Raw genomic sequence first — 24,779 nt, forward strand, 5'->3', positions numbered from 1 at the left:
AGTAGCTAACATTTACTAAATAACTGTTTTGTGCCCGAACTGTGCTGAGGAACCCCACATAAAGGACTGCCATCTGGACAATCTGGATACCCATTATTGTTCTCGGCACTGACTGGGTCGCTGTGCTGAGGGAATTTCAGTCCCAACCTTCAAGTGGCCCAAAGGCTAATGGGAGAAACAGTCATAAAAATGAACACATTCAGTCACCCGAAGGTTCAAAGGGATTAAAGTGACTTACCAGAGACACTTGGACTTTCGAGTGCTTTCTAAAGTAAGCGAGTCACTTGAAACAGAGAAGGAAGCCCCGAGGTACATTGATAAATTAGTTAAAGCTCAGCAAATTTCATGGCCTTTGAAGAAAAAGATGCTTTATATGGAACAGTCAAGGCAACAGCATGGGCGATTACTCACTGAATATTCACCACATACACATCTGTGCTCAGTATCTAATTTAACCAACACTCTGAAGCCAATATCCTGGAATTTAGATTTATCTATAATGAAAGGTACATTACAAGCTTTTTGCAAAGCAGAAACAAGAAGTGTGTGTGTGTGTGTGTGTGTGTACATACCATCTGGTGATTCTAGACCCCAATTCAAAGCACTTCTCCTTCTTTTAATCAAGGATCAATTAACTTCCTATACCTCCAGGGACCTCTTGGGATATGTAGGCTGCAGAGGAGGCGAAATACGAACTCACTGACAAACACTTAACGGGCAGAAAATCAAAGCGTGAAGAAAGGCCCCTGTGTTGGGTTCGGGCCTTTGAAACTTCTTGGGCTTTGAAAAACTAACACTTGAGCAGGTTGGGTGGTTTGGGGGTGGGGTGTAAAAAAACACAGGATAAGTTTTTGTGGCCCACCCATTGATAAAGTCATGTGGGAAGTGTTACCAAAGTGACCCAGCCCCAGAGCCCTGCTCCCTTCAGCCACAGCTTCACGTTGGCACAAAATTAAACACAGCCTCCTGCTCTCAAAGTGCTTTTTTAGAAAGGGAAGGAGTGGGGGTGGGAGAGTGAATAAGAAATCTTTGCACTTGGGCGGGACCCACAGCAGGACCTGACTCAGAGCATCAGGAAGGGGCTGCCCGTGGCTCCTATATACCAAGTCCTTCGAGTGCCTTTCCCAGAGTTGTCCAACTTGCCATTTCATCCAATCTGTGGTTACCTTAGAATAAACAAAGTCCAGGATCTGTGAGAGTAATAATTAAACTAATATCTGCAGAAAGCCTACACTTCTACCCACAGAAGAATACTGGGTGCAGACCACGTATGTGGACATCAAGCGCAGGCTCACTGCTCCAATCAGGCAGCTGGGAGAACTCTACAACGGAGTTTTCTACATCTTACCTACAGTGTAGACTTCACTCTTGTGCTCACTTTACAAATGAAAGACTGAAGCTCAGAGACTGAAGACTGCAGCTCATCTAAAATGCAAAGCTGGCAAATGGCACCAATGTGGACCAGATGTTTGAAATAGTGACGGAAGGGCGCCTGGGTGGCTCAGTCGTGGAGCATCTGACTTTGGCTCAGGTTATGATCTCACAGTGAGTTTGAGTTCCATATTAGGTGAGCTCAAGCCCCGTGTGAGCCCCACTTCTCTCTCTCTGCCCCTCGTGGGATTCTCTCTCTCTCTCAAAAAAAAAAAAAAAAAAAGAACAGAAAGAAAAGAAAGAAAAGAAAAAGAAAGAAAGAAAAAGAAAGAAAGAAAAAAAGAAAAATATAGATGGAAGACACTGGGCTTCTGAGTTCAAACTTGGAATCCAATTAGGAATTAATGTATCTGAATTTTCACAACAGCTGTGAAAATGTGCATTATTATTTTCATCTGTACCCAACAGAAAGCTGAGGCCAGAAGTTTTGTAACATGTTCAAGGTTCCCACACTGAGTCAGTTGGTCACTGGGATTTGAACCCAGGTCTGTCTGTCTTTTGGTTCATGTTTTCTTACTCCATGACCTGACCCTCCCTTTCTTTATAAATGTATGCCTTGTTAAAATATGACCGATTTTTTTTTTTTTAATCACTTAAGGCCAGAATGGTCAACCCAACTACTACTTAGAGGTTCAAAATACAAATATTTATGTTGCTTGTAAGTGACAGGGTTTCTATTTAAAGTAATTAATTGCTACTGGTCTTAGAAGTGTGCAAACTTTCTTTGGTTTACGATTATTTGTCCAGATTTTTGTACTGGACACAATCCAGATGAGACAAAACTGAGTTTACTATGAAGGCGTTTCCTACCTTTGAAAAGGGCTGCCATGAAAAACACTCGCTGTGGGCTGGTGTGAACATGCAATATTCTGGGTCTAGGGGTTTGCCTTGACAAATGGTCATTCTTCAAAGCTGGAAGGTCCAGACCTTTCTTTACAAAAAGAAGACTGTCATAACCGAAAGCAACTCCATGGGAGAAACAAAGACATTAGTGGCAGATCTGGTCCCGGTGCCGGGTTTCCTGAGCCCAAATCCAAGGCCTTCAATGCAATTCCACAAACACGTACTGACAGTTCCTGAGTACTGGGCACTGTTAGGTGCTGGGGACACACAGTATCGAGAAACCACACTGTTTCTGAGTTTCTCAACGTTGGCAAGTCTCCGGTTCCGTGACAAAGGGACATCTGTCTTTAGTCTAATCATGGATGTGAAAAAGAACTTTGGATGGCCTTTCTTATTTGGAAGCGCTTAAAGGGAAAAAACCCACTTTATTCTCCAAAATAATATCAGCCACCTTAAAACTCTTAGCGCGGGGCGCCTGGGTGGCGCAGTCGGTTAAGCGTCCGACTTCAGCCAGGTCACGATCTCGCGGTCCGTGAGTTCGAGCCCCGCGTCGGGCTCTGGGCTGATGGCTCAGAGCCTGGAGCCTGTTTCCGATTCTGTGTCTCCCTCTCTCTCTGCCCCTCCCCCGTTCATGCTCTGTCTCTCTCTGTCCCAAAAATAAATAAACATTGAAAAAAAAAAAAAAATTAAAAAAAAAAAAAAAAAACTCTTAGCGCTATTTTAGCCTTTTCATTTGGACTTTGAAAGGGGTGTCAGATCCACCCCTAAAAAACAAACTAGCCAACAGCATGATTCAGACCTTTCACGAAGAGAGTCCCAGCCCTCTTTTGTCGACATGATATGTCTAATTTTTGAGTGAGCTCCACACCCAATGTGTGGTTCGAACTCATGACCCTGAGATGAAGAGCCACATGCTCTACCGACTAAGCCAGCCAGGCGCCCCTCGACATGATATTTCTAGTAATACACAACTACCAAAGTTAAAAGGACTTACAATTGCTCTTCCCCAGGTCAAACTGGGTCACCTCCTTCCTCTTTTGACCCCTCTTTTCAATAAGGACGAGAGTAATACGCATTCTTTGGGTACCCACACTACGTGCCAGGAGCTCTGTATAAGTCAACTGATGTAACGCTCAAAACAATCCTCTAAAATAATTATTAATATACAGTCAAAGAATTGAGAGTCAGAGAGATTATAATTTGCCGCTGCTGATAACCAGTGTAACCAGGATATATCATAGAATACCAAGACCCTTAGAGTTCATTCAGAGATGGGGCCAGTTAGCCTTTCTTGCTAAGTACATAGGAAATATGTCTATGTAGAGATTAGCAAAGCTACAAAGCTCTGAAAAGTGTAGGCTGACCTTGAACGAGGATAAAAAGCAGGGCTCCCCCTTATATGTGAGATGGACTTACCACCTACCCTCTTGATCTCTCTGGATCTCTCAGATACACCTACTCTCCTGCCTCAGTTTCTGTTATGACCCAATGTGTTTATTTCCAATATGGCTCCCCAGAGCTAGGACACAGCAAGAATCCCATGTGTGCATGGGGTTTTATTAGCTCTTACATAAATAACCACATTTAATCTTCCTAACAACTCCAGGAAATGATGTCTTAACATCTGGATTAAAGTACCACTGGCAAACTCCTATTCATCCTGTAAGACTTAGATATCTCTTCTACAAAGGATTCACTGAGCCATGGAAGCTACCCTGGCAGAGTTACTTTTTTTCAATTTATCTGTGAACTTCAGAGTCAGGCAGACAGGATTTCACCTCTTACCTCTATCACCCGCCACGCTTACGGTATGACCTCGGGCAAGTCAGGTTTCAGAGTCAGGCAGACAGGATTTCACGTCTTAACTTCTACCACCTGCCATGTTTATGGTATGACCTTGGGCAAGTCAGTTTACCTCTCTGAGCTTCATCATCATACAACAGGACCTTGTACAATAGTTCCCAATGCATGAAGACACAGTTTATAAAATATCCAATCGCCTGGCTCCATGTTAGCTCCTGCTCCTGTAGGTGACAGGAAGCCACTGAAAGCTTTTAAGCAGGTATAAGATGTGATCAGAGTTCAGTCAAAAGCTCACTCACGCAGCTGTGGGTTTGCCAGCTCCTTCCCAACTGCAATCTGATCCCATGGGAAAAGCATGCTCATAAAATCCTGCAATTCCAGGGACTTCTTGGGATTGTATAAACAGAAGGGGCTTGAGCAGTGGTTAGCAGGACCTGGCACCCTGATGCAGAGAAGAAATATCACGGCAGGAACCCTGCCGCGTGTCATCAAAGGGTCGCACAAGGCTGAATGGGAGGGAAGTCCACGAGGGTGAAAAAAAATGTTATTTTCCCAACAGTTACGCACACACGCGTCAGCAGGCGTGCTCCCACCCCAGCCACGCTGCCCAGGTGTACACAAAATACCAGGTTCACGTGGCGGTAAAATAAACAACATGTGGACTGGCAGGACATCAGACACCTGGGAGGGCCAAAGTTCGAGATAGTCAAAAGGCAAGACTGGAGCCAGACGCGGTGCCAAAAATGAAGAGTTGGAGTGTTATTGGAGACGCTGTGAGAACAAAATCACGCTGGTAGGCGATCCAAGGCCACCAGGGCCCAGCTGCATGGTCCAACCTGGGTCAAAGGTCACAAACTGGCAGCCCATGGCCAAATCTGGCTGGCAGAGATGCTCAGTTTGGACACCCATTGCTTAAATTTTTTTAAATGTGTATTTATTTAAGAAAGAGAGAGAGAGAGAGAGAGAGAGCAGGGGAGGGGCAGAGAGAGAGGGAGAGAGAGAGAATCCAAAGCAGGCTTTGCACTGTCAGCACAGAGCACGACGTGGGGTTTGAACTCACAAACCGTGAGATCATGACGGGAGTCATCAAGACTCGGACACTTAACCAGCCGAGCCACCCAGCACCCCCCCTCCCATATGTATATGTTTTCATCTTAACCCTATCTATGTGTTCAACTATAAATCCAAGAATTTATCCATCACATCCTAGCACCGTTAATTATTCCTTTTTCTGTAAGCCCCCTACATCAGCTGATAGTCTCTTCAGAAAAGGGTTCACATTTTATTCATCTCTGCATACCCCACACAAAAAGACTAATTCCTGGTGCCTTGTGAGTGCTCCACAAACATATATTGGAGAAATGCATAAAGGAAATAAACTAAAATCCAGATGACCTGGCTCTGCCCCAGATACAGTGTATGGCTTGTAAATCCTTTTTTCCCCCACCCTTCGGAGTTTTAATCTGATCTCTCTCACATCTCCAAACCTGTTTTTCTAACACAATCCCCTGAAACAACACACGACCACACAACCTCATGAAGACCAGACAAATCCATCGGGAGTTATTTACGGGGAACCTAACCAGCTTACAGCCTCTGGCTGTTGGGCTGGATGACCGCGAAGACCCCGAATTTTCAGTTTCCTCCTCTTTTTCAGGTAGTGAAACTATCAGAAAACACTTTGTGGGGCAGCCCCAGGTAAGCCGCGGAGGCCGCCACTCAGTGATTCAGCCGCCCCGCCCCACCCCACCCTGCCGGGCCGGCCACCCCGAGGGCTAAGGGATCCATTTCAGCACACCTCTGACCCACTTCCTGTGATCCTCTTGGGAGTCGCTGCCCAGGAGAGAGCTCCCAATCAGAGGAAGGGCACAAATCTCAAGAAGGCAACTCGGATCTGGGTTTGGAAACCAGTTTTGCCACTTGAAATCTATGCAAACTTCAGCAAGCTGCTTAATTTCTCAGAGCCCCAATTTTCAAAAGAGGAGGTCAATACCCACTTGGAAGAGCTGGGAGGATGTCAGATCACATGGTAGGTATTTAACAAAGGTGAGTTCCCTGCCCTCCCAGCCTGCAAATCTACTATCCAGCTGTATCAGCCAGCTTGACTGGTTTCCTCAAGAAGGTGGCCAGACTACCCTGGTCAGGGCTGTGTCAGCTCAAGACAAGGACCGGCACTGGAGTTCAGTAAAGCTGGAGCGATTCCAGCTTCAGGGATAAGACCAGCCTCACGCCAGGAGCACACTCCCCATTCCCCAGCCTGTCAAACGTTCCTTTTGTAAAACCCAGAAGCCTCCTTCAAATCTGACAGCTGCCACCTGCACAAATAATTCAGGGATGCAATTCTGAAACCGAATACAAGGCCCTTAAAAGCTGAAAAGTTTGAAGTCCAAAATAATCCCTTTGACCTTCTGCCTAAATGCGCGCTAATCACTTTTTAATTTGTAGTGTATTTCCTCCCTATGTGTTGTACTTGTGGGGCCACATTTTCATTTTAGAAGTATCCAGGGAGTGGATGGCATTACAAAACACCTGATTAAAGTACAAGGCAAACTTCTTGCCCCGACATCTGAGGCTTGGTGTAGGCCCCGAGTTTTCCGAACTGCACTGGGTGGTGAAGAAAGTGAAGGAGAAAAAGGCTGCTTTTGAAGGAGAGTCCGTACTGAGAGAATTACGGGCTACAGAAATTAACAAGAGGTGGCCCCTGCCCTCTAAGAGTGCACGCTCGGGGGACAGCACACGCGTCTGGGGAGGCGTACTCATGATGCAGCGTGACAGGAACGTCCAGGACATGTGTTAGCACGTGACGCGAAAGCCAGCAGACGCGCAGTACCAGTTTCTTGACTAATCCAGTAAACACATTTCAAAGATTCCTTGCTGTCATCTGAACGCCAACAATGTAGGTAAGGCCACACACAAAAAAATTTTAATAAAAAAAAATAATAAAAATAAAAAAATAAAAATTCAGAACTGGAAACCACCCCCCCCACCACCACCCCGACGAGCCAGTTAACAATACTGCTGTTGCAACCTACCCTCATTTCCTACCCAAGTTTTAACCCTGAGGAAAAATGAGAAAAGGGAGTCTGAGGGAGCCCATCTAATTTCACAGATGCTGAAAAGATGCTACAAAGGGAGAACTGGCAGTTAAAAATGTTGTTCACTCCAGAAGAAATGTCTTATTTGGGGTTTCCCCCCAAAAGGGGAAGGTTTCCCCAACCCTTAAACTAGGTTTCTAGTTTAAGAAAGGATCTATAGGGGCGCCTGGGTGGCGCAGTCGGTTAAGCGTCCGACTTCAGCCAGGTCACGATCTCGCGGTCCGTGAGTTCGAGCCCCGCGTCAGGCTCTGGGCTGATGGCTCAGAGCCTGGAGCCTGCTTCCGATTCTGTGTCTCCCTCTCTCTTCCGATTCTGTGTCTCCCTCTCTCTCTGACCCTCCCCTGTCCATGATCTGTCTCTCTCTGTCCCAAAAATAAATAAACGTTGAAAAAAAAAAAAAAGAAAGGATCTATAGTAATCACCAGGATTACTCTAAATGGAAGTAAGTCAAATCCAAATAGAAGGATCAGGGTCATTCTACACTGTGTGACTATCCTAGTGAATTAGGTAACCTTTCACCTACTGACTAATGAAGTCTCAAGTAGTCGGAGCTGGGTCAGCTCAGCCAGGGTCCTAGAGAAGAAAATGGTCTCCACACTAGTCCCTGACTCGGTGAAGACATACCTGTTATCACAAGTGAGTTGGGAGTACGAGGGAAGTTTCTGTTGGCAAGGCAACCTCAAAAACTAATACCAACTAACAATAATTGACAATAATAATGACCCGTATTCATCAGCGTTCATTCCGCGGCTGGCTAACTATACAGAGATTCACTTCTGCTCTCTCAGGCTCTGTTTCTTCATGTGCAAAATGAAAGGGGTGGTTTCATCAGGTGGCTTAGGGACATTTCTAATTCAGGAGTTTTTGCCTTTGGCCTATAGGCATTCTATAAACAAACTGCAGGCTTCATTCCCACGGCGTCCTTATAGGGCGGATTCGCCACCTGCCCGCTATGCCCCTGGGGTAACTGAGAAGCGGTGCTACTTTCAGTTGGGGAAGAGAGACTGGCCAAGCAGAACCCTCCAGAATTCATAGGTGCTCATTTATAAACAAGAGCTTCAGAAAACATCCCCAAATCTGCAGGCCTTCCCATCCAAAGTGAGTTAATGATTGGCAGCTCTTGGCTCTGTCAAAGAAGCAGGTTATCAGCAAAAATGCAGTGTGGGTTGGAAGCAGGTGGGAATTCGCATCAGCTACTGCAGCCAACTGGATACTCTCCTAGGTGATTCAGAGCTGAGCCTCTTTTATTCCTCCCAGGAACCCCTTCCACCTAAGCGGCACCACCTAGGGTTTGCAAAGGCCCAAACTGAAGATCAGAAACACGGTCACAGAACAGCAAAGCAGAAATGCCACCGGGTCAGACTGGCTTTGCACAGTTCTGTGCAGTCACCGCACTTCCTATCTTTAGGTGCTTTTGCCCAGACTGAGAAGGGGGTGCCTCTGGTGAACTGGCTGGCCTTCTGTAGTAAGAAATCCCAGAAATGTCTCTGGGGCCACCCTCAGTTGCTCTGGCAGCCCCCTCCCCCCACCAGGATGGGGATAACAAAATGTGGGCATTCAGATACAGGAGAACTGGCAGCAGTAAAAAAAAAAAAAAAAACACAAAACCCTAGGTGGTTTGCTATAGGAACCCTATTGTTCCAGAGGGAAGCTCTTTTGCCAAAACTCTCCAGGAAGCCACTGCTCTGTGATGCATTTTTCAGCTGTTGAGAGAAAAGGGTAGTTCCTGGGATGTTTCTTCAATGGTACTGGAAACCAGGCCCTTAATCCTTGCAAAGCAGCAAGGAGCCAGCTTCCCTCAGAGGGACAGAATGTCGAGTCCTTCTTCCAAATAGAAACATAAAAACTCCTCAACTTCCTCCTTACAACCTCTCAAAATGTGTGAATCAGGCAAAAGGGGAGAAGCAGGTAGTGAATCCCAAGGTGGGGAGGGGAGCGTTCAGGCCTCCTCTGCACCCCACCTCCCCTCATGGCCCTGCCCACCTGACCTCTCTGTAGCAGTAAATTACAAAGCCCCCACTGTTCTCTCTGCCCATCCTCCCACAGCCTCCCTACCCGCCCCCCCGCCCCCCACACATACATTTTTTTTTAAGGGCGAAATGCCAAATAACATTATTCCCCTTCACCATGGTATTGCCATGAGAGCTGCCTGGTATGTGTGCCTGAAAATTGGAAGGTTTTCATGGAAATCTCGGCCTCCACTACAGCTCTCCCTTTGTGGAAATGGACTTGGAAAGAAATGGAAGGGCCTCTAACTGGAACCTAATTGGGCAGACGAGAGCAGAGAGCAAGGCCCCTGGGACTGCTCGGAGGCCTGAGGAATACCTGACTGCCTTCGGAAGCCTGGAACAGGGCTCTGCACACTCGAGAGCCCGCCTTCTCCAGCCACTCATCCGCCTGCATAATGTGGCTCTCTGTAAGGGGCAGCCTCACCCCAGAGTAGGGACCCTACTACAGAACTTCAGGGGAAAGGGGAGCACTGTAAGTGCATATATTACCCACAGGTATCCCTGGCTCAGGAGGTCAATGACAGAAAACTGTTTCATAGCCCATCTTTTGTTTGTTTTATTTATTTATTTTGAGAAAGAGAGAGAGCGAGCAAGCATTAGCAGGGGAGGAGCAGAGAGAGAATGGGAGAGAATCCCAACCAGGCTCCATGCTGCCAGTACGGGGCCCAATGCAGGTCTTGAACTCACGATCCGCAAGATCATGACCTGAGACAAAATCAAAGAGTCCGACGGTGGTGCGACCCAGACGCCCCCACAGCCATCTTAATCAACTGACCACCAAGCAAAACGAAAAATGGTTTTCCGGGTTTGGTCCAGTTTGGTGACAGTTTGGAATTAGTGGACCTAGATAGGAGTCCCTCCCTTCTCTGTTGTGGCACTGTGACCCTAGATTAGTGAATTCTCAGAACCTCCGGATCCTCAAAAGAGGTCATGCAGCCTGGAAGGGCTGCTCTAAGGATTTCCTAAGACGGGGTGTTAAACAGCTGGGCATGACACAAGAGTAGATGCCCTCTGTTTCTTCCTTCCCCGCAAAGCACGGCGGGGAGGGGGACAGATTGCTGAGCACAGGACAGGAACCGTGAGAAATAATCTCTCCTATCACACTCCTTGTACCGCTGGGAGCAAAACCATGTATGTGGGCCCCTGCTTGTCCATCAAGATGACAGAATGGGTCTCGGGGAATTAAGTATTCAACAAACTGGCCCTTCACAAATCCCATCCAAAGGAACGGTTTGATGCCTTTCAGTACACTGACTATACAAAATACTGAAAGACCAGTGCACTTCAAAAGCTTCACAAAAACCCAGGCCTGGGTTTGGCAGGAGTTCCTCAGCCACTGGGTTTTTCTGTGTGTGGTTTATAATAACATGCAAGCCCGATGCCAAGTCCTAATCTATTAAGGGACTGCCAATTAGCAGGGGGCTTAGAGCCGCAGGTTTGAGAACGAGGGAGCAGGTCTAATTAGGGTTCCAAATCATTTCTCTCCATCACCCCCTCTCAGTCTGACACCAGGTATACTGGCCAATTGTTCTGCGAATAACCTTTCTGCATTTCTCAGCACGCTTTGTTTCAAGGCTCCAGGCCTGAAGGCTAGTGCTTATTTTCATGGCTGTCTTTAAGTGTAAAGCTGGGGATTGAACCAAGTTATCCTCTGGACAGCGACTTTCAGATCTGGCCAATCAACAAAATTATCAGGGGCACTCATGAAAAAATACATTCCAGGCCCTACCCAGACCTACTTAATAACTCAACCAGAATTCCCAAGACAAGGGCCTGAGAATTCTCATTTTTAATGAGCCTTTGAAATGATTCTATTCCCAGGTGATTTGGGAATCTGCTTTAAAAATTAAAAGCAATTTCACTGCCGAACTCAAAGGCTTTAAAAAAAAATTGACGGGGCGCCTGGGTGGCTTGGTCGGTTAAGCGTCCGACTTCGGCTCAGGTCATGATCTCACGGTCCATGAGTTCGAGCCCCTCGTCGGGCTCTGTGCTGACAGCTCAGAGCCTGGAGCCTGTTTCGGATTCTGTGTCTCCCTCTCTCTCTGCCCCTCCCCTGTTCATGCTCTGTCTCTCTCTGTCTCAAAAATAAATAAACGTTAAAAAAAAATTTTTTTTAAATAAAAAAAATTAAAAAAAATTGACGAATAATATACATAAAATGCAATTTATATATGCATACACCAAATGATTACAATTTTGAACCACAATGAACATCAAATGTTTGCTGAGCACCTACTGTGTGAGAGAAGGGGACAACCGGGGGGAAAAAAACAGGGTTCTTGCCCTCAGAAGAGCTTGCTGTCTAGCGATGCAGTGACATCCCAACAGGAAAGCCAGCCTTTCTTAACAGGGATCCTGTGAGACTACAAACCCGCGGCTCTTCCTCGCTTTCTCTTTTGCCTCATGGTCAACTTTGCTTTCCAGTCTCTTCGCCAAGATGGCACCAAAAACGAAACAGGATGATTTCAGGCACCAAACATCAGAGGCCTATCTTAGAAGGGGAGGAAAAGCCTGAGAAACATATGGTTTCAAGATCCAGGAGAAAATATGTGCCTTAAGCCTGCCTAGCCTGAACACAGAGAAATAGAGTGGTTCCCTATACAGCAGACAGAGCCCTGGGCTGGGTTTTGAAAGAGCCCAAGGTCGGAGTGTTTCTCAACTTACAGCCTCCGTTCCTCATTGTGCCTCCTTATCTGTTAAAGAGGGGAGACTGGACCTTGTGGTCACACCCGAGAGCATATGTAGCATAAACCTTTTCCCTGGAGCCTTCATCAAAGTTCTCTGCTGAGTCTTCAAGACTGGAAGAATCGTAGCTCTCCAGAACGCTCTCTAAGAAAAGCTCGACTAAAGGATCTCTGACCGGCTCTAAAATTAGGTTTCATGTAGCCGGCTTTCAAACAAGACTCGTTTCTTAGCCGGCAGAGACAGGGCTTTTTCTTTACTCTCTGCAGTGCTGGGTACACAGCAGAGACTCAAAATGAAGGAAGAGGTCTAGGCTAGGCAGTGGCATGGCCAGGCTGCTTTACAAAGATGACTCTGGCAGCCACGTGGAGGACAGACTGGAGCACAGGGCCCTTAGAACTAATGCTCCCTGCTAACTGAGGTGTGACCAACCACCTTCCCGAGGAAAAGCCTTCTGCATTTTTTAGACACATCCCCATCAATTCTGAATAAGATGTATTAAGGCCTCCCACAGCCCTGACGCCATGCTAGGTCCTGGCCAGCACAACTCAAATAAACACGGCCTGCTCTCTGGGAGAGTCTGGGGCTCTTTCCCTCTTTGCTTTTAAACACCTCTCTGAAACAGACTGCTGCGGCCTCTCTGTTCAGACTCTCGGGTTATCTTAACACAGAGCACTATTCAGGAGCACGCCTAGGTGTAGACTGCCGAAGGGGCAATCCATCTATGGGCAACTGAACTACGATGGCTTCGGTGGTGCTCTAAGCAGGTGGATTTGGGGAGTCAGACACACCTGGGGCTCATCTCCACCTTAACCAAGTCAGCATACCTCACGGTGACGTGAGACAAATAAGACATTGGGTGCAAAGATGCTTAATTCAATGCCTGGCACACAGAAACGCCCAATAACCATTGCTATCGGGACTATGGGATGGCGCGCCTTCTGTAACAAGGAGAGAGATAGGTGTTATCCTGGCCCACGAAGAGGGCCACGGTTTACTTTACGTACAGTTGCCGAATATGTACCACGACGGTCACCAAGCCTTTGGCTTTTTGAGGAGACGTGAGTGAGTGAGTGAGTGAGTGAGTGAGTGAGTGACAATATAGATGATCAGAAAAAGCACACAGGGTTTGGGGTCGATTCAATTTGCATTTGAAGCTTGGATCGTTTTCTTCTTAGTCCTGTGACGTTGGGCAAGCTGCTGAAGTCTGTAAGGCCATCTGTTAGGTGGGGCTAGCTGAGCCACTCCTGAGGGGTGAGTGTGGGGTTGAAACATACAGCATGATATATAAAGTGCACTCCGTTCATAGAGGTGATCGTGATCGCTGACGGTGTTTCCTACAAAACCCATCAGAACCAAGAAAGAGGATTAGGGGAGTCCTTTGTCCCCGAGTGGGAGCTCTTCATTTCCTTTCAAGCAGTTAAGGGCAACAACATATGCAGAGTTTTCGAAAACACCAGTTGCCTTTTGGATGTTGGATTATTTCCCGCTAACGGAAAATAACTGGGGATTTTCTCAGCACGGCAGGCTGGTTTGAATGGAATGTCCCTTGGGACTGCCTGGGGCCTTCACTTCATATTGATAGTCTCCATACAGACAGAAACTACTGGTTCACCTTCTCTTCATTCACTTTTTTCCAATCAATATTATTATGCACCCACAATGACCAAAGTACAGATGTGGGGGCAGTTGGGGGTAATCCCGGGTCACACCCTTTTTTAAAGCTCATGTGAGGAAGTTAAGAAAAAGAAGAGTGAGCTGACCAACGAAAAAAGGGACTCAGGTATTTATGTCCCAGTGAAAAAGGGACTCAGGTATTTATGTACAGCACGACCCCAAAGGTCACTACTTACAGGCTTCAGGGTCAGCAGGCCTGAATCTAAGGGCCATTTCCACTCCTGCCTCATGGAGAAGGGTGAGCAGGCCCCGTACAACCTCCTCTACTCAATAGCTCCAACAGGGGCCTTGGATTTCTTGTGAGCATGGCATCCTCAGGACCACGGCCTGGCTGATGACATCAGCTGGGCACTGTTACGCTGGGTCTGGCCTTCCCTGGGGCCTACTGGGGTGTATGTGATGTTCACGCCAAACTTGGATGAATCGAGTCATAAGGAAACAGAAAAGCCCAAAGCGTGGGGCAGTCTTTCACACAACTCGCCAGAACCCCTCAATAAATTCAATGTTAGAAAAAAAAGAAAGAAGAGAAAAGAATCTGCTGCAGATCGTTGGTCTCCTTTGAGACTGAAGAGGCAGTCATCAAATATGCGGAGTGAAATTTGATTAGATCCTGGATCCAAAACACCTGTAAAAGACATATTGGGCCCATTCTGCCATTTTGAGGATGGCCCACGTATTAGACATTACTGAATACATGTTACTTTCCTTACCAATAGTATGTATGTGGGGGTGTAGCACATATGCACGTGTGTACTCCTAGTTGGCCATAGTCACGCCGAAGAACGAAAAACTAAAAGGGATCTACGAAAAAGAGAAACAAGATAAAAATGGATGACCACTATGTAATATTGATAGGTTTTTCACTCTGAAATGTGATCCGACTGCCAGGGAATCATTGGGATGCCACGGAGCCAAGAGGAACGGAACAATCTGTGCAACAGGTTTAGCAAACACCGCAGAACAATAGAAAGGTTTCACAAAGCATAGTGTACTGTACTTCTCTTCATTTTTAGAGAACATGATTACCCAGGTTCCAACGGGTCAAGCAGTTAAATTTAGCAGTTACTAACCATCATCAAACATTGTCTCACACTAATCAAAATCACATCAAGGAAGACATTTTTTTTTTTCCCACCGTTCATGGCATTCTCAATTCATGAGTAGAAAACAGGATGTGAAGATAATGCACATTTCAGAGTTACAGAAGCCTAGGTTCAAAGCTCAAGTTACTTGACTTGGGACTCGTTTTCCTCGCATATAAATGGAAGAGTGTTATGGCTTGAAGTGTCTCCTCCTCCCATCCCCAACATGTGTGGACCTCAGAGTGTGAGACCTTATTTGGAGATGGGGTCTTTACAGAGGTAATTCACAGTGAGGTCATTAGGGTGGATCCCAATCCAACATGACAAGTTACCTAATAAAATGGGATATCTGGACGTAGAGAGGCGCATGGAGAGAGAACGCCAAGGGCCCAGGAAGATCACCATCTTCGGCCAAGGAGAGAGACACGGAACACCTCTTCCCTCACAGCCCTCAGAAGGAACCACCGTGCATCACTTTGATCTTGGACTTCTAGCCACCAGAGTTGTAAGACAATAGATTTCTGCTGTTTAAGCCACTCAGTGTGTGGTACTTTGTTAATAGAAGCCCTAGCAAACAGGGCCAACAGTACTACCCCAGAGAGAGAATCAATCTGGGGGAGAAGCAGGGAGGAAAGGTACAGGGTTACAGGGTAATCCTTAATTCTGAATAAGGGTAAAGATGAATAACTTTGATTATGGCAATTCTTTGCAACACAGAAAATCATACATATATATGTACATATATATATATACCTAAAAAATTAAAAGAAACTCAAATAAAAATGGCTAATGGGATATATGCCCAAATGGTGGTAGAATTTGTGTCCGGTGGTGGATGAGTGATTTTCTCCCTTTTCCCAAATTTGGGCAAGTTTAAAACATCAGTGATGAAAAACAAACTGATAGGTTTAGAAAGAAAGGCTACAGGGGCACCTCGGTGGCTCAGTCAGTTAAGCGTCCGACTTCGGCTCAGGACATTATCTCGCGGTTCATGAGTTCGAGCCCCGCATCAGGCTCTGTGCTCAGAGCTAGCTCAGAGCCTGGAGCCTGTCTTCAGATTCTGTGTCTCCCTCTCTCTCTGTCCCTCCCCCGCTCATGCTGTCTCTCTCTCAAAAATAAATAAAACATAAAAAAATTTTTTTTAAAAAAACTTAAAAAAAAAGACATTATTTAAAAAAAAAGAAAGAAAGGCTGTAACATTTATGCTAGTGTAAAAATCACTTCGGTTTATCTGTTTGTTTTTTTTTTGCAATTTTTGCTGAACAATTTATGTATACCAAGCCCTGAGTTAGGCAACAGGAATACAGAAGTAAAAAGAGAAAGTCCCTGCCTCAGATTTCACTCTCAGGGTTCTACATAGACCTATAGCTATTCTCTGTGCCTCTCCAAATATGTATAGGAATATGGCATTTTCTCCAAATCTTAATCCACCATACAAAATGCTCTCATTCAAAGAGGGAAAGAAAAGTTGTGTGCGTGGTCCAGATATCTACAAACACACGGGACACTTTTCTTCTAAATGTCATTGTTCAATAAACCAATCAGCTGTTATAATGTCTCTGATTGAGTCCAGTTGTCAAAGTGAATTAAGTCCACCTGAATCAAAAGAGAGAGACATGCTGTCCCTACATATCATGACAACACCTAACTAGGGTGAGAATAACCTAGCCTGGATGCAGATTCAAAGCCCTGGCACCTCTGAATTCAAGTGTGCTTGACTTTGTTGGTCAAGCGCGTCCATAAAACTACTAGGGGAGGAACAATACTCGTTAACTGCCACCACATAAATAATGCTACAAGGCAGAGGCTTAGATCTTGACTCTCAGGAGCCTCTTAGCATGGACTACATTACTGACACCCATTTGGGGCACAGAGCACAAATAGTTAAGATCACTAATCTACGAAACACTGTCCCTCCTTGCTCACATCTCTGAGTCCTGTTGCCCTGAAATCTTAGTTTTCCAAATGGGTGACCCAGAGTCGCTGCGCCTCGTCTAGGTGACAGTCCCGGTGGACCCAGGCCCTCCCAGAATCCTGTCTGTTGTCAAAGGTTCTGCCAAACCCACTCATTTCCTTTCGTTGTTCCCATTGTTCTATCTCGGCCCCCACGCCCCCTGCTCCAACCTTACAAAGCAGTTGACAGGAAGTGGGTCTTTACTGCTCATGGACGTTTTTGCTTAGTAGGTACTGTTTAGATACATAAAAATGAAGAAAAGGAAAAAAAAAAAAAAAAATGAATGGGCTCTGCCAGAATTTATTTTCTCTTCCGGGAGTTATATCGCTGAGTCTTCTCAATGTTTATAGCCCTTCTCAAACCGAACCGTCTCTGCAGGGCTCCATCTGTTGGTGGGGTTGCTGCTGTTTAGAAAATCTGTGAGCGGGGCGCCTGGGTGGCGCAGTCGGTTAAGCATCCGACTTCAGCCAGGTCACGATCTCGCGGTCCGGGAGTTCGAGCCCCGCATCGGGCTCTGTGCTGACAGCTCAGAGCCTGGAGCCTGTTTCCGATTCTGTGTCTCCCTCTCTCTCTGCCCCTCCCCCGTTCATGCTCTGTCTCTCTCTCTGTCCCAAAAATAAATAAACGTTGAAAAAAAAAATTTAAAAAAAAAAAAAAAAAAAAGAAAATCTGTGAGGCGACCACTGAAGTCTCACTTCAGGGAAGGTCAAATTTAAAAGCCTGTTGGTTGGGAGAGGGCCACACGTATGTGAACGCGGTGGTGGGTACTTATGAAGAAAGGCAGTCTCCTAGACTTCCAATCTTCGCGCTCTGGTCCACTCAAGTTTAAGCTCCTTTGTACTGGAATCGTACTCCTTTAACTCAGCTCCATCAACCTGGCGGATAGCAGGTGATCAGAAAATGTTGCACAGATAAGCGGGTGAATCAATGAATTCATGAACGCAGTCACTTTGGGTGGCGAAAGGAAAACCTTTGGTCTCAGGTCAGACATCCTTGCTAGAGTGGTCATGTCTGTGTGTACCTTCACGGATCATTTCCGTCTTCTGCTAAAAGACATACTAGTGTTAAGTCCACACTAGACAGGCTGTGCAGATTGAGCGGACAGAGGAAAGATAACAGCTTCTGAAACCGACTTTCGAGGGTTTTGGAATAAACTCTCACTGTATGGGGAAAGTTTATACTTCCTCCATCGATCCCATAGTCCCTCTCCTCCTCGGCAAGTCCCGGGGCGCTGTTCCAATCCCACACTGCTCTGTGCTGAAGCCAAAGCCCCGTTTCCTGCCTCAAAAGGCCCTTTGTTTGGGCTCTCTTTCCAAATCAGCGTATCCTGAGCTTGAACCCTCTTGCTTTTGAGAACTCCGATGCCTTGGCAGCAGAAGCGTTGGCCAGCAGGTCTGTAGTCCTAACAGCTTTCAAAAACCTCAATGTGAGGGCATGTCTATAGCTAAGAAACTCTGTTTCATGGGAGGGGGGAGACGGAGTATTATTTTAAGAGTTGCAAAAACAACTTCAAATTGACTCTTTAGTCTTTAATTGCTACCAGAAGACTGAGAACTTCTTGTTCCCTTGTATTTAATTAAGATGATAGTTTTAATCAACTTTAAATGATATTGGTTAATATGCTCAGCTTAATCTCTTGGGCAAGTTTTGCCTCAGAACACTGGAATGCATTAAAGACAAAACCCCAGCGTGCACACTCTCTCCCAACTGGAAAACACCTTCCTTTAGCAAGAGCAGCTGGCAAGGTAGCTATCTGTGCAGCTGCCATAGGATTCTCTGGAAGGGCTCCAAAGCTACTTTTCAAAGATCAGATAAACTACGTCTAATCCACACTTTGTATACTACACATGCTATAAATCCAGGTAGCACTCTTTGACACACTTACTGGTTCTGAAGTTTGCCAATTATCTCCGACAGATAACGGTTTCCAAACAAAAAGTTTCTAGGGGGGCAGGGCAGAGGTAGAGGTCAGTGTGGAAATAGGCTGCTGTCTGCCAGGGGATCTTCCAATCCTGGGACAACCTCTGAGATAGGGATGACTGCCCCCATTTTACAGATGAGGAAACTGAGTTTCAGAGAGGGTACAATCCTTTCCTTGGATTGTAAGCTAGCAAATGGTGGAACCACGATTTGAGCCCAGAACTGTCCCAAGACACATCCTTTTTCCATTGTGCCACATTGTTTTTTATAAAGGGTTAACACTTTGGGCAAGTGCTGGACTGGGGAACTTGTTAGGTCAATCTCTTCATCTCTCTTCTTATGTTGAAATCCTGGGACAGGACTCAGCCATCCAATACGATCAAGACTCCAAAGTAACTAAGCATTGTGTTAGGTGCAGTCTTTAATATTTTATGACCTCAGCAGATCTTAAAGACCATCTAGGGGTGCCTGGGTGGCTCAGTCGGTTAAGTGCCCGACTGTTGATTTCAGCTCAGGTCATGATATCAGTTTTGTGAGTTCAAGCCCTGTCAATCAGTGGGGTTCAGCAATGTCAGTGTGGAGCCTGCTTGAGATTCTCCCTCTTACTCTGCCCCTCCCCTGCTCTCACTCTCTCTGCCTCTCCCGAAATATATAAATAAATAAACTTGAAGGAAAAAAAAAAAAAAAAGGCCATCTAATTCAACTGCCCCATTATTTAAGCGAGGAATATTAGACCAACAGAGTTCAGGGCTCTCTTTTTTTATTTTTTTTTAAATTTTTTTTTTTCAACGTTTATTTATTTTTTTGGTACAGAGAGAGACAGAGCATGAACGGGGGAGGGGCAGAGAGAGAGGGAGACACAGATTCGGAAACAGGCTCTAGGCTCTGAGCCATCAGCCCAGAGCCCGACGCGGGGCTCGAACTCCCGGACCGCAAGATCGTGACCTGGCTGAAGTCGGACGCTTAACCGACTGCGCCACCCAGGTGCCCCAGTTCAGGGCTCTCTTGAAGGCTGTTAACTAGTGCCACAGCTGGGATGACTTCAGATGAGGTGGACGTAGTGAAGGAGTAGGATGAGCAGAAACCAGCCATCAGAATGGATACGCTTTCCCACATGCAGAGAGGAAGGGGAGGGTGCTTTGAAGAGGGAAGACGTGATCAAAGGCCAGAAGGCAGCCATCTGTGGGGCGTGTCTAGGAAACAATGAGAGCAATATGGCTGAATGTGGATGTCAAGGAGAATACCTGTGTATTCACAACAAGCCTGGTAGGAACTAGAAACTGTTAACAGTAGATGCCTCTGGGGATTAGAATTTTGAGGGATGATGGGTGAGGGGGTTATTTATTCCCTTTTAACATTATCGTATTTTTGGATTTTTTTTTTTTTTAACTGTAATACTTCGCTGTGCTCTGGTATGCTGTGTTAAGGTTTAAAAGGCTTTGTAGATTACTGACACATGGGGTCAGTACCTGATCTGCAAAACGACCAAATCCATAGCGTGCAGGGACGCTTTAAAATAAAGCACTTACTGGATTTAAACTTGAACCTGCACAAGGTAAGCGTTTTATTTCCTCTGGGTTTTACCCATTTTCCAAGACAGTTAACTTTTCTGAGCCTAGTTTTCCCACCCATAAAATAGGGGTGGGCAGGGGAAACACTTGGTGCTTGTGCCCAATGCCTTCTGCATTCGAAGACTTTTCTAAAGGATGGTCATCAGTACAGGTCAGGGCTGAGAAAGAAGAACCACTCTGCTGGTGTAATGCCTTATTTGACGACGGTGCCTAACAGCCTTCTCCTGATTTGCCGTCCAAACAACTGTGATATTACTGCCCTCGGTCTCCCCAGACCAATTCTGCTACCCCCGTACAATGTCCGTGTTGAACTTCTAGATTCGTATCTGCCCAGTGTCTGCTCCAGAAGACTCATGGGCAGGGACCACATCCAATTCATCATTAGATCCCAACACCTAGCACTTTACCTGGTACATTAAAGATGCCCAAGGAGGGGCGCATGGGGTGGCTTGGTCGGTTAGGCGTCCGACTTCGGTTCAGGTCATGATCTCACGGTCCGTGAGTTCGAGCCCCGCATCAGGCTTTGTGCTGACAGCTCAGAGCTTGGAGCCTGTTTCAGATTCTGTGTCTCCCTCTCTCTGCCCCTCCCCCGTTCATGCTCTGTCTCTCTCTGTCTCAAAAATAAACGTTAAAAAAAAAAAAAAAAAGATGCTCAAGGAATATCTGTTGAAATGACACACCATGACCATTTACTCTAGGGCTTTTAATGATAAAGCTGATTAATATTAATAATGCAAATAATTAACGACACAGTACCAAACATAGTTCATGTTGGATTAATATTATAGCAAGACAGATTTCATATTAACATAGTCTTTGAGGCAACAGTCATAGAGAAGGAAAGTTACCTGGCCAAGGTGATCCAGTAAAATTAGAAGGTTAGAACAGAAACCCAGATTTAGATTTCTTTTTCCCAGTTTGGATGTCTTTCCTCCACAGAAGGCCTCCTGTCTCTCTCCATGTAGAATCCTACCTTCAGACAGGACCAGGTGAGAAAAATCTCTCATTCTAAAAATAGCCCTGGCTTTTGGGGCACTTGGGTGGCTCGGCTGGTTAAGCGTCTGACTTTTGATTTTGGCTCAGGTAATGATCTCAGGGTTGTGAGATCGAGCCCTGCGATGACAGCGTGGAGCCTGCCTGGGATTCTCTCTCTGTCTCTGTCTCTGTCTCTCTCTCTCTCTCTGCCCCTCCCCTGCTTACTTGCTCATGCTCTCTAAAAAATAAAAAATATTTTTTAAAAAAGAAAAGAAATAGTTTAAAAATAGCCCTAGCTTTTAAGGTAAGTTGAACACTTTTTTTTTTAAAACAGAAGCTGTCGTGGTTAGTACAAATTCAGTCTTTTGACCACAAAACACTGTATGAATGTGAAACTGAACTCAAAATATCTAGCGGCATTTCATTTTGTTACATACTCTCAATTTTCTCAAGTTCATTAGTACTTTATGATGGGTTGTTACAAGTCTAGGAAGCAAAGGGTTTTTTTTTTTTTTTTTTTTTTTTTTTTTCCCATTTCATCACACTGACTGGCAGGAAGTATGTAGTAAGCATACAGTGTTTAGCATTATAATTATACTTAATAATAATGTAGCTATTTATAGAAAGAAGAGATAGTGTGCCAGCGGCTACCTTAGGATTGTGCAAAATGTTACTTTTCTTTTTTGCTTCTTGTCTCTACTTTCTAACATAACTTTTTGCTGACATTTTATTTAATACAATTTCTTGAGCACCTATTATATGCCAGGAAGTCATAATCTATTAAGATGGAACTATACAAAAGTGAAAATAAACCAAACGCTCTACCTGAGAAAGATCAACACAAAGTGCTATGAGGGCCCGAAGAAGGTCTAATTCTGCCCAGAGGAAATAGAGTAAGGCTTCACAGATATTGCACTTGAACTGCATATGGGGAGGTACGTAGCATACAGTGAACAAAGAGAAACCATGACAGTGGGGAAGCCAGTGAGCAGTCATAGAAGGGAGATGCCTGGGGCCAAGGGCATGGAGAAGGGAAGGAGAGGGGGAATGGGAAGCAAGGGAATGAGGAACACAAACAGTTGGCTGGGGCCTCACTCCGAAGGGTCTCAAATACGTTTAAAAGTTTATTTTGTAGGGGCACCTGGGTGGCTCAGTTGGTTAAGCGTCCAACTCTTGATTTTGGCTCAGATCACAATCTCACGGCTTCATGGGTTTGGGCCCTGCATCGGGCTCCGCGCTGGTGTTGGGAGTGTTGGGATTCTCACTCTCTTCCTCTCTCTGCCCTTCCCCTACTCATACTGTCTCTGTCTCAAAACAAGTTTTAAAAACCTAAAAAAAAATAAAATAAAAGGTTACTTTGCAGTCAATAAGAGGTCGTAAAAGTCCTGGTCTGAAGAGAAAGGCCTATGCAATCTGAATTGCTGTTTTAGGACACACTCCTTTATTCTTTTTTTCTTTTGTAATGTTTTTTTTATTTATTTTTGAGACAGAGAGAGACAGAGCACGAGCAGGGGAGAGGCAGAGAGAGGGAGACACAGAATCCGAAGCAGGCTCCAGGCTCTGAGCTGTCTGCACAGAGCCCAACATGAGGTTCGAACTCACGAACTGTGACATCATGACCTGAGCCAAAGTCGGAAGCTCAACTGACTGAGCCACCCAGGCGCCCCAAGAAACACTCCTTTATTCTTACTGCATATGGAGGGGAGACACTATCCCCTTAGAAATAAAACCTCTGAAGAAGTGTTTTCAGCCACAAGTATGTGATAGCATGCATCTAAAATGAGATAGAAACAGGGAGAATGGAGAAGAGAGCAAACTCAGAAAATAATATATATACATACATATATATGTATATATACATACACAAATATATACATATACATACATATACATATATATATACATATACGTGTATATACATATACATATATATATGAATACACACACACACACACATATATATCCATTGCATAATACATACATGATTTTACAGCCTAAGGCATTTCCTGTATATTTGTGACACCATACCCTTTGGTCTCAATAGCTCTAACAGGTCAGCAGAAAATGAATTGTCACGCCCACTGTATCATTTCTAAAGTAGTACTGATTTGCCAGGGGACCCCCAACCAATACAGCAAGCAGGGAAGAGAGCCCAGGATCAGCAAGGAGCTGCTTCCTAGACTCCACATTTTAAGTTTTTCATTTAATCATCCACCCAAGACACCTGGCTGTGTTTTCTAGGTCAACTGATTGTGTACCTATCTTCTCATCTTCTCACCTGCCCCTTAAGGGCAGGATCCACCTCTCCAGATTCTTTGTGTCTCTCTCAGCCTTTGTATGTATCTCAATAAACACCGAAGGATAGATAAGATAGACCGGGAGTCCCAGGAATGTTCTCATCTGTAGTTTTCCGACAACAGAGAATGGTCAATAGCCAAGAATGCACTTTCTCACTGGTTTTTTTTTTTGTGGGTATTTCCCATTCATCACTGGTCCACAGGGGAGGAACAGCCCTTGCTATGACTCCTATGATCCCAAGTGCCTCTTGCCAGCTGCTTTGCTGCTCTGCATGCTAAGTGTGAAGGATCTGTACAAAATGGGTCTGCTCTAAGTCCTATTTAACTTTTCCATGGGTCTGTGTTTGTCAAAGCTTCATGCCAACTCTGTCAGAAAAAGAAACGCCACAAAACTTCTTTTAGGAAAAGGAGAAAAAGACCTACTTTATACACTTGCTCTCATGCTAATCATACCACCATTCAAAACCAGATGAATAGGAAACCTACAATAGCCTGGGAAATACACAGAGCCGGTAACCAAAGTGTAGGCTACTTCCCTCAAAATGTTGCATTTCCCCGGGGTCGTTTTAACTCTTTTGGGCAAGACTGATAAGCAGCAACGACAGAATCTGAAGTCCCCAATCTCTACGCAGAAAAGTCCATCCATTTCTGTATGAAATTGGCAAACTATTCTCCTGCCGGGCCCCTGCCCTTCTTTAATGCTCTACGGAGCTGGAGCTAAGAATCTCCTGCGTATTTTCAATAAAAACGGATGCGTGGCATGAGTGACCAGCTCAAAACAGATCCCAGAAAAGCACTTCCCCTGGAATCTTAGTAAACGATCTTTGCTAGTGATTAACTAGTTGAATTATTAATACGTTGTGTCACTACTCACCAGAAAGTGTTGAGACAGGCATTGCTAACTAAGTTCAGAGAAAACTAAAATGAACTCCAACCTGCTCCTTCACAGAGTTATTGTGAAATTCAAGTCAGTTAATAATGCCTGTAAAGCCCCTTGCATTACAGCCTGCCAGATAAGTCTCCAGCAAAATGCATGCCCTTCCCCCTTCCAGCCTGAAGGTTTTGAGTCTAATCTCGACCCTCCAGGAATCTGCAAAGCAACAGGCAAAACTAAAAGGCTCTAAATCCCAAATCACACTTGAACACTTTAGAAGGCCTGATCATTTCATTCTAAAACTTTCTGGCTTGCTTGCTTTCTTCATAAGCTTATTATTGAAAATAGAAGCCAGTGCAATTTCCAATGCTAGTCTTCACTCTTGGAGGAAAGAGCTAAGGTGTTGATTGCTTCTTATCCCCAGGCACTCAAACATTTTCCTATTGCAGGATCCCCAGCAAGCCACTCAACCTCTCCAAAGGGCAACTGCTTCGTCTTTAAAAATCAGTTATGGCAGTATCTCCCCCTTCGGCATTACACAATTTGAGGAGATACACATCATGCGT

The 24,779-nt window shown here is 45.3% G+C and overlaps 1 protein-coding gene across 5 annotated transcripts in view; it reads right to left on the reverse strand.

Annotated features, from left to right (window-relative positions):
• PLPP3 (phospholipid phosphatase 3) overlaps window positions 1-24,779 on the reverse strand; it is an 88,102-nt gene that overhangs the window by 46,440 nt on the left and 16,883 nt on the right. The window contains exons 1-2 of one of the 5 annotated variants that reach the window (XM_045477539.1): window positions 14,106-14,130; window positions 6,071-6,073 (exon numbers count right to left, since the gene is read on the reverse strand). The exons of 3 other annotated variants lie outside the window; for them this stretch is intronic. In XM_045477539.1, the coding sequence (XP_045333495.1) occupies window positions 6,071-6,073; window position 14,106 (4 nt within the window). In that variant the 5' untranslated portion in view covers window positions 14,107-14,130. Of the gene's footprint in view, window positions 1-4,376; window positions 4,450-6,070; window positions 6,074-14,105; window positions 14,131-24,779 lie in introns of those variants that run through there. One more of the 5 variants, XM_045477535.1, reaches the window with a different exon arrangement.

This window comes from Leopardus geoffroyi, chromosome C1 (genome assembly GCF_018350155.1).
Source record: "Leopardus geoffroyi isolate Oge1 chromosome C1, O.geoffroyi_Oge1_pat1.0, whole genome shotgun sequence".
Lineage (NCBI taxonomy): Eukaryota > Metazoa > Chordata > Mammalia > Carnivora > Felidae > Leopardus > Leopardus geoffroyi.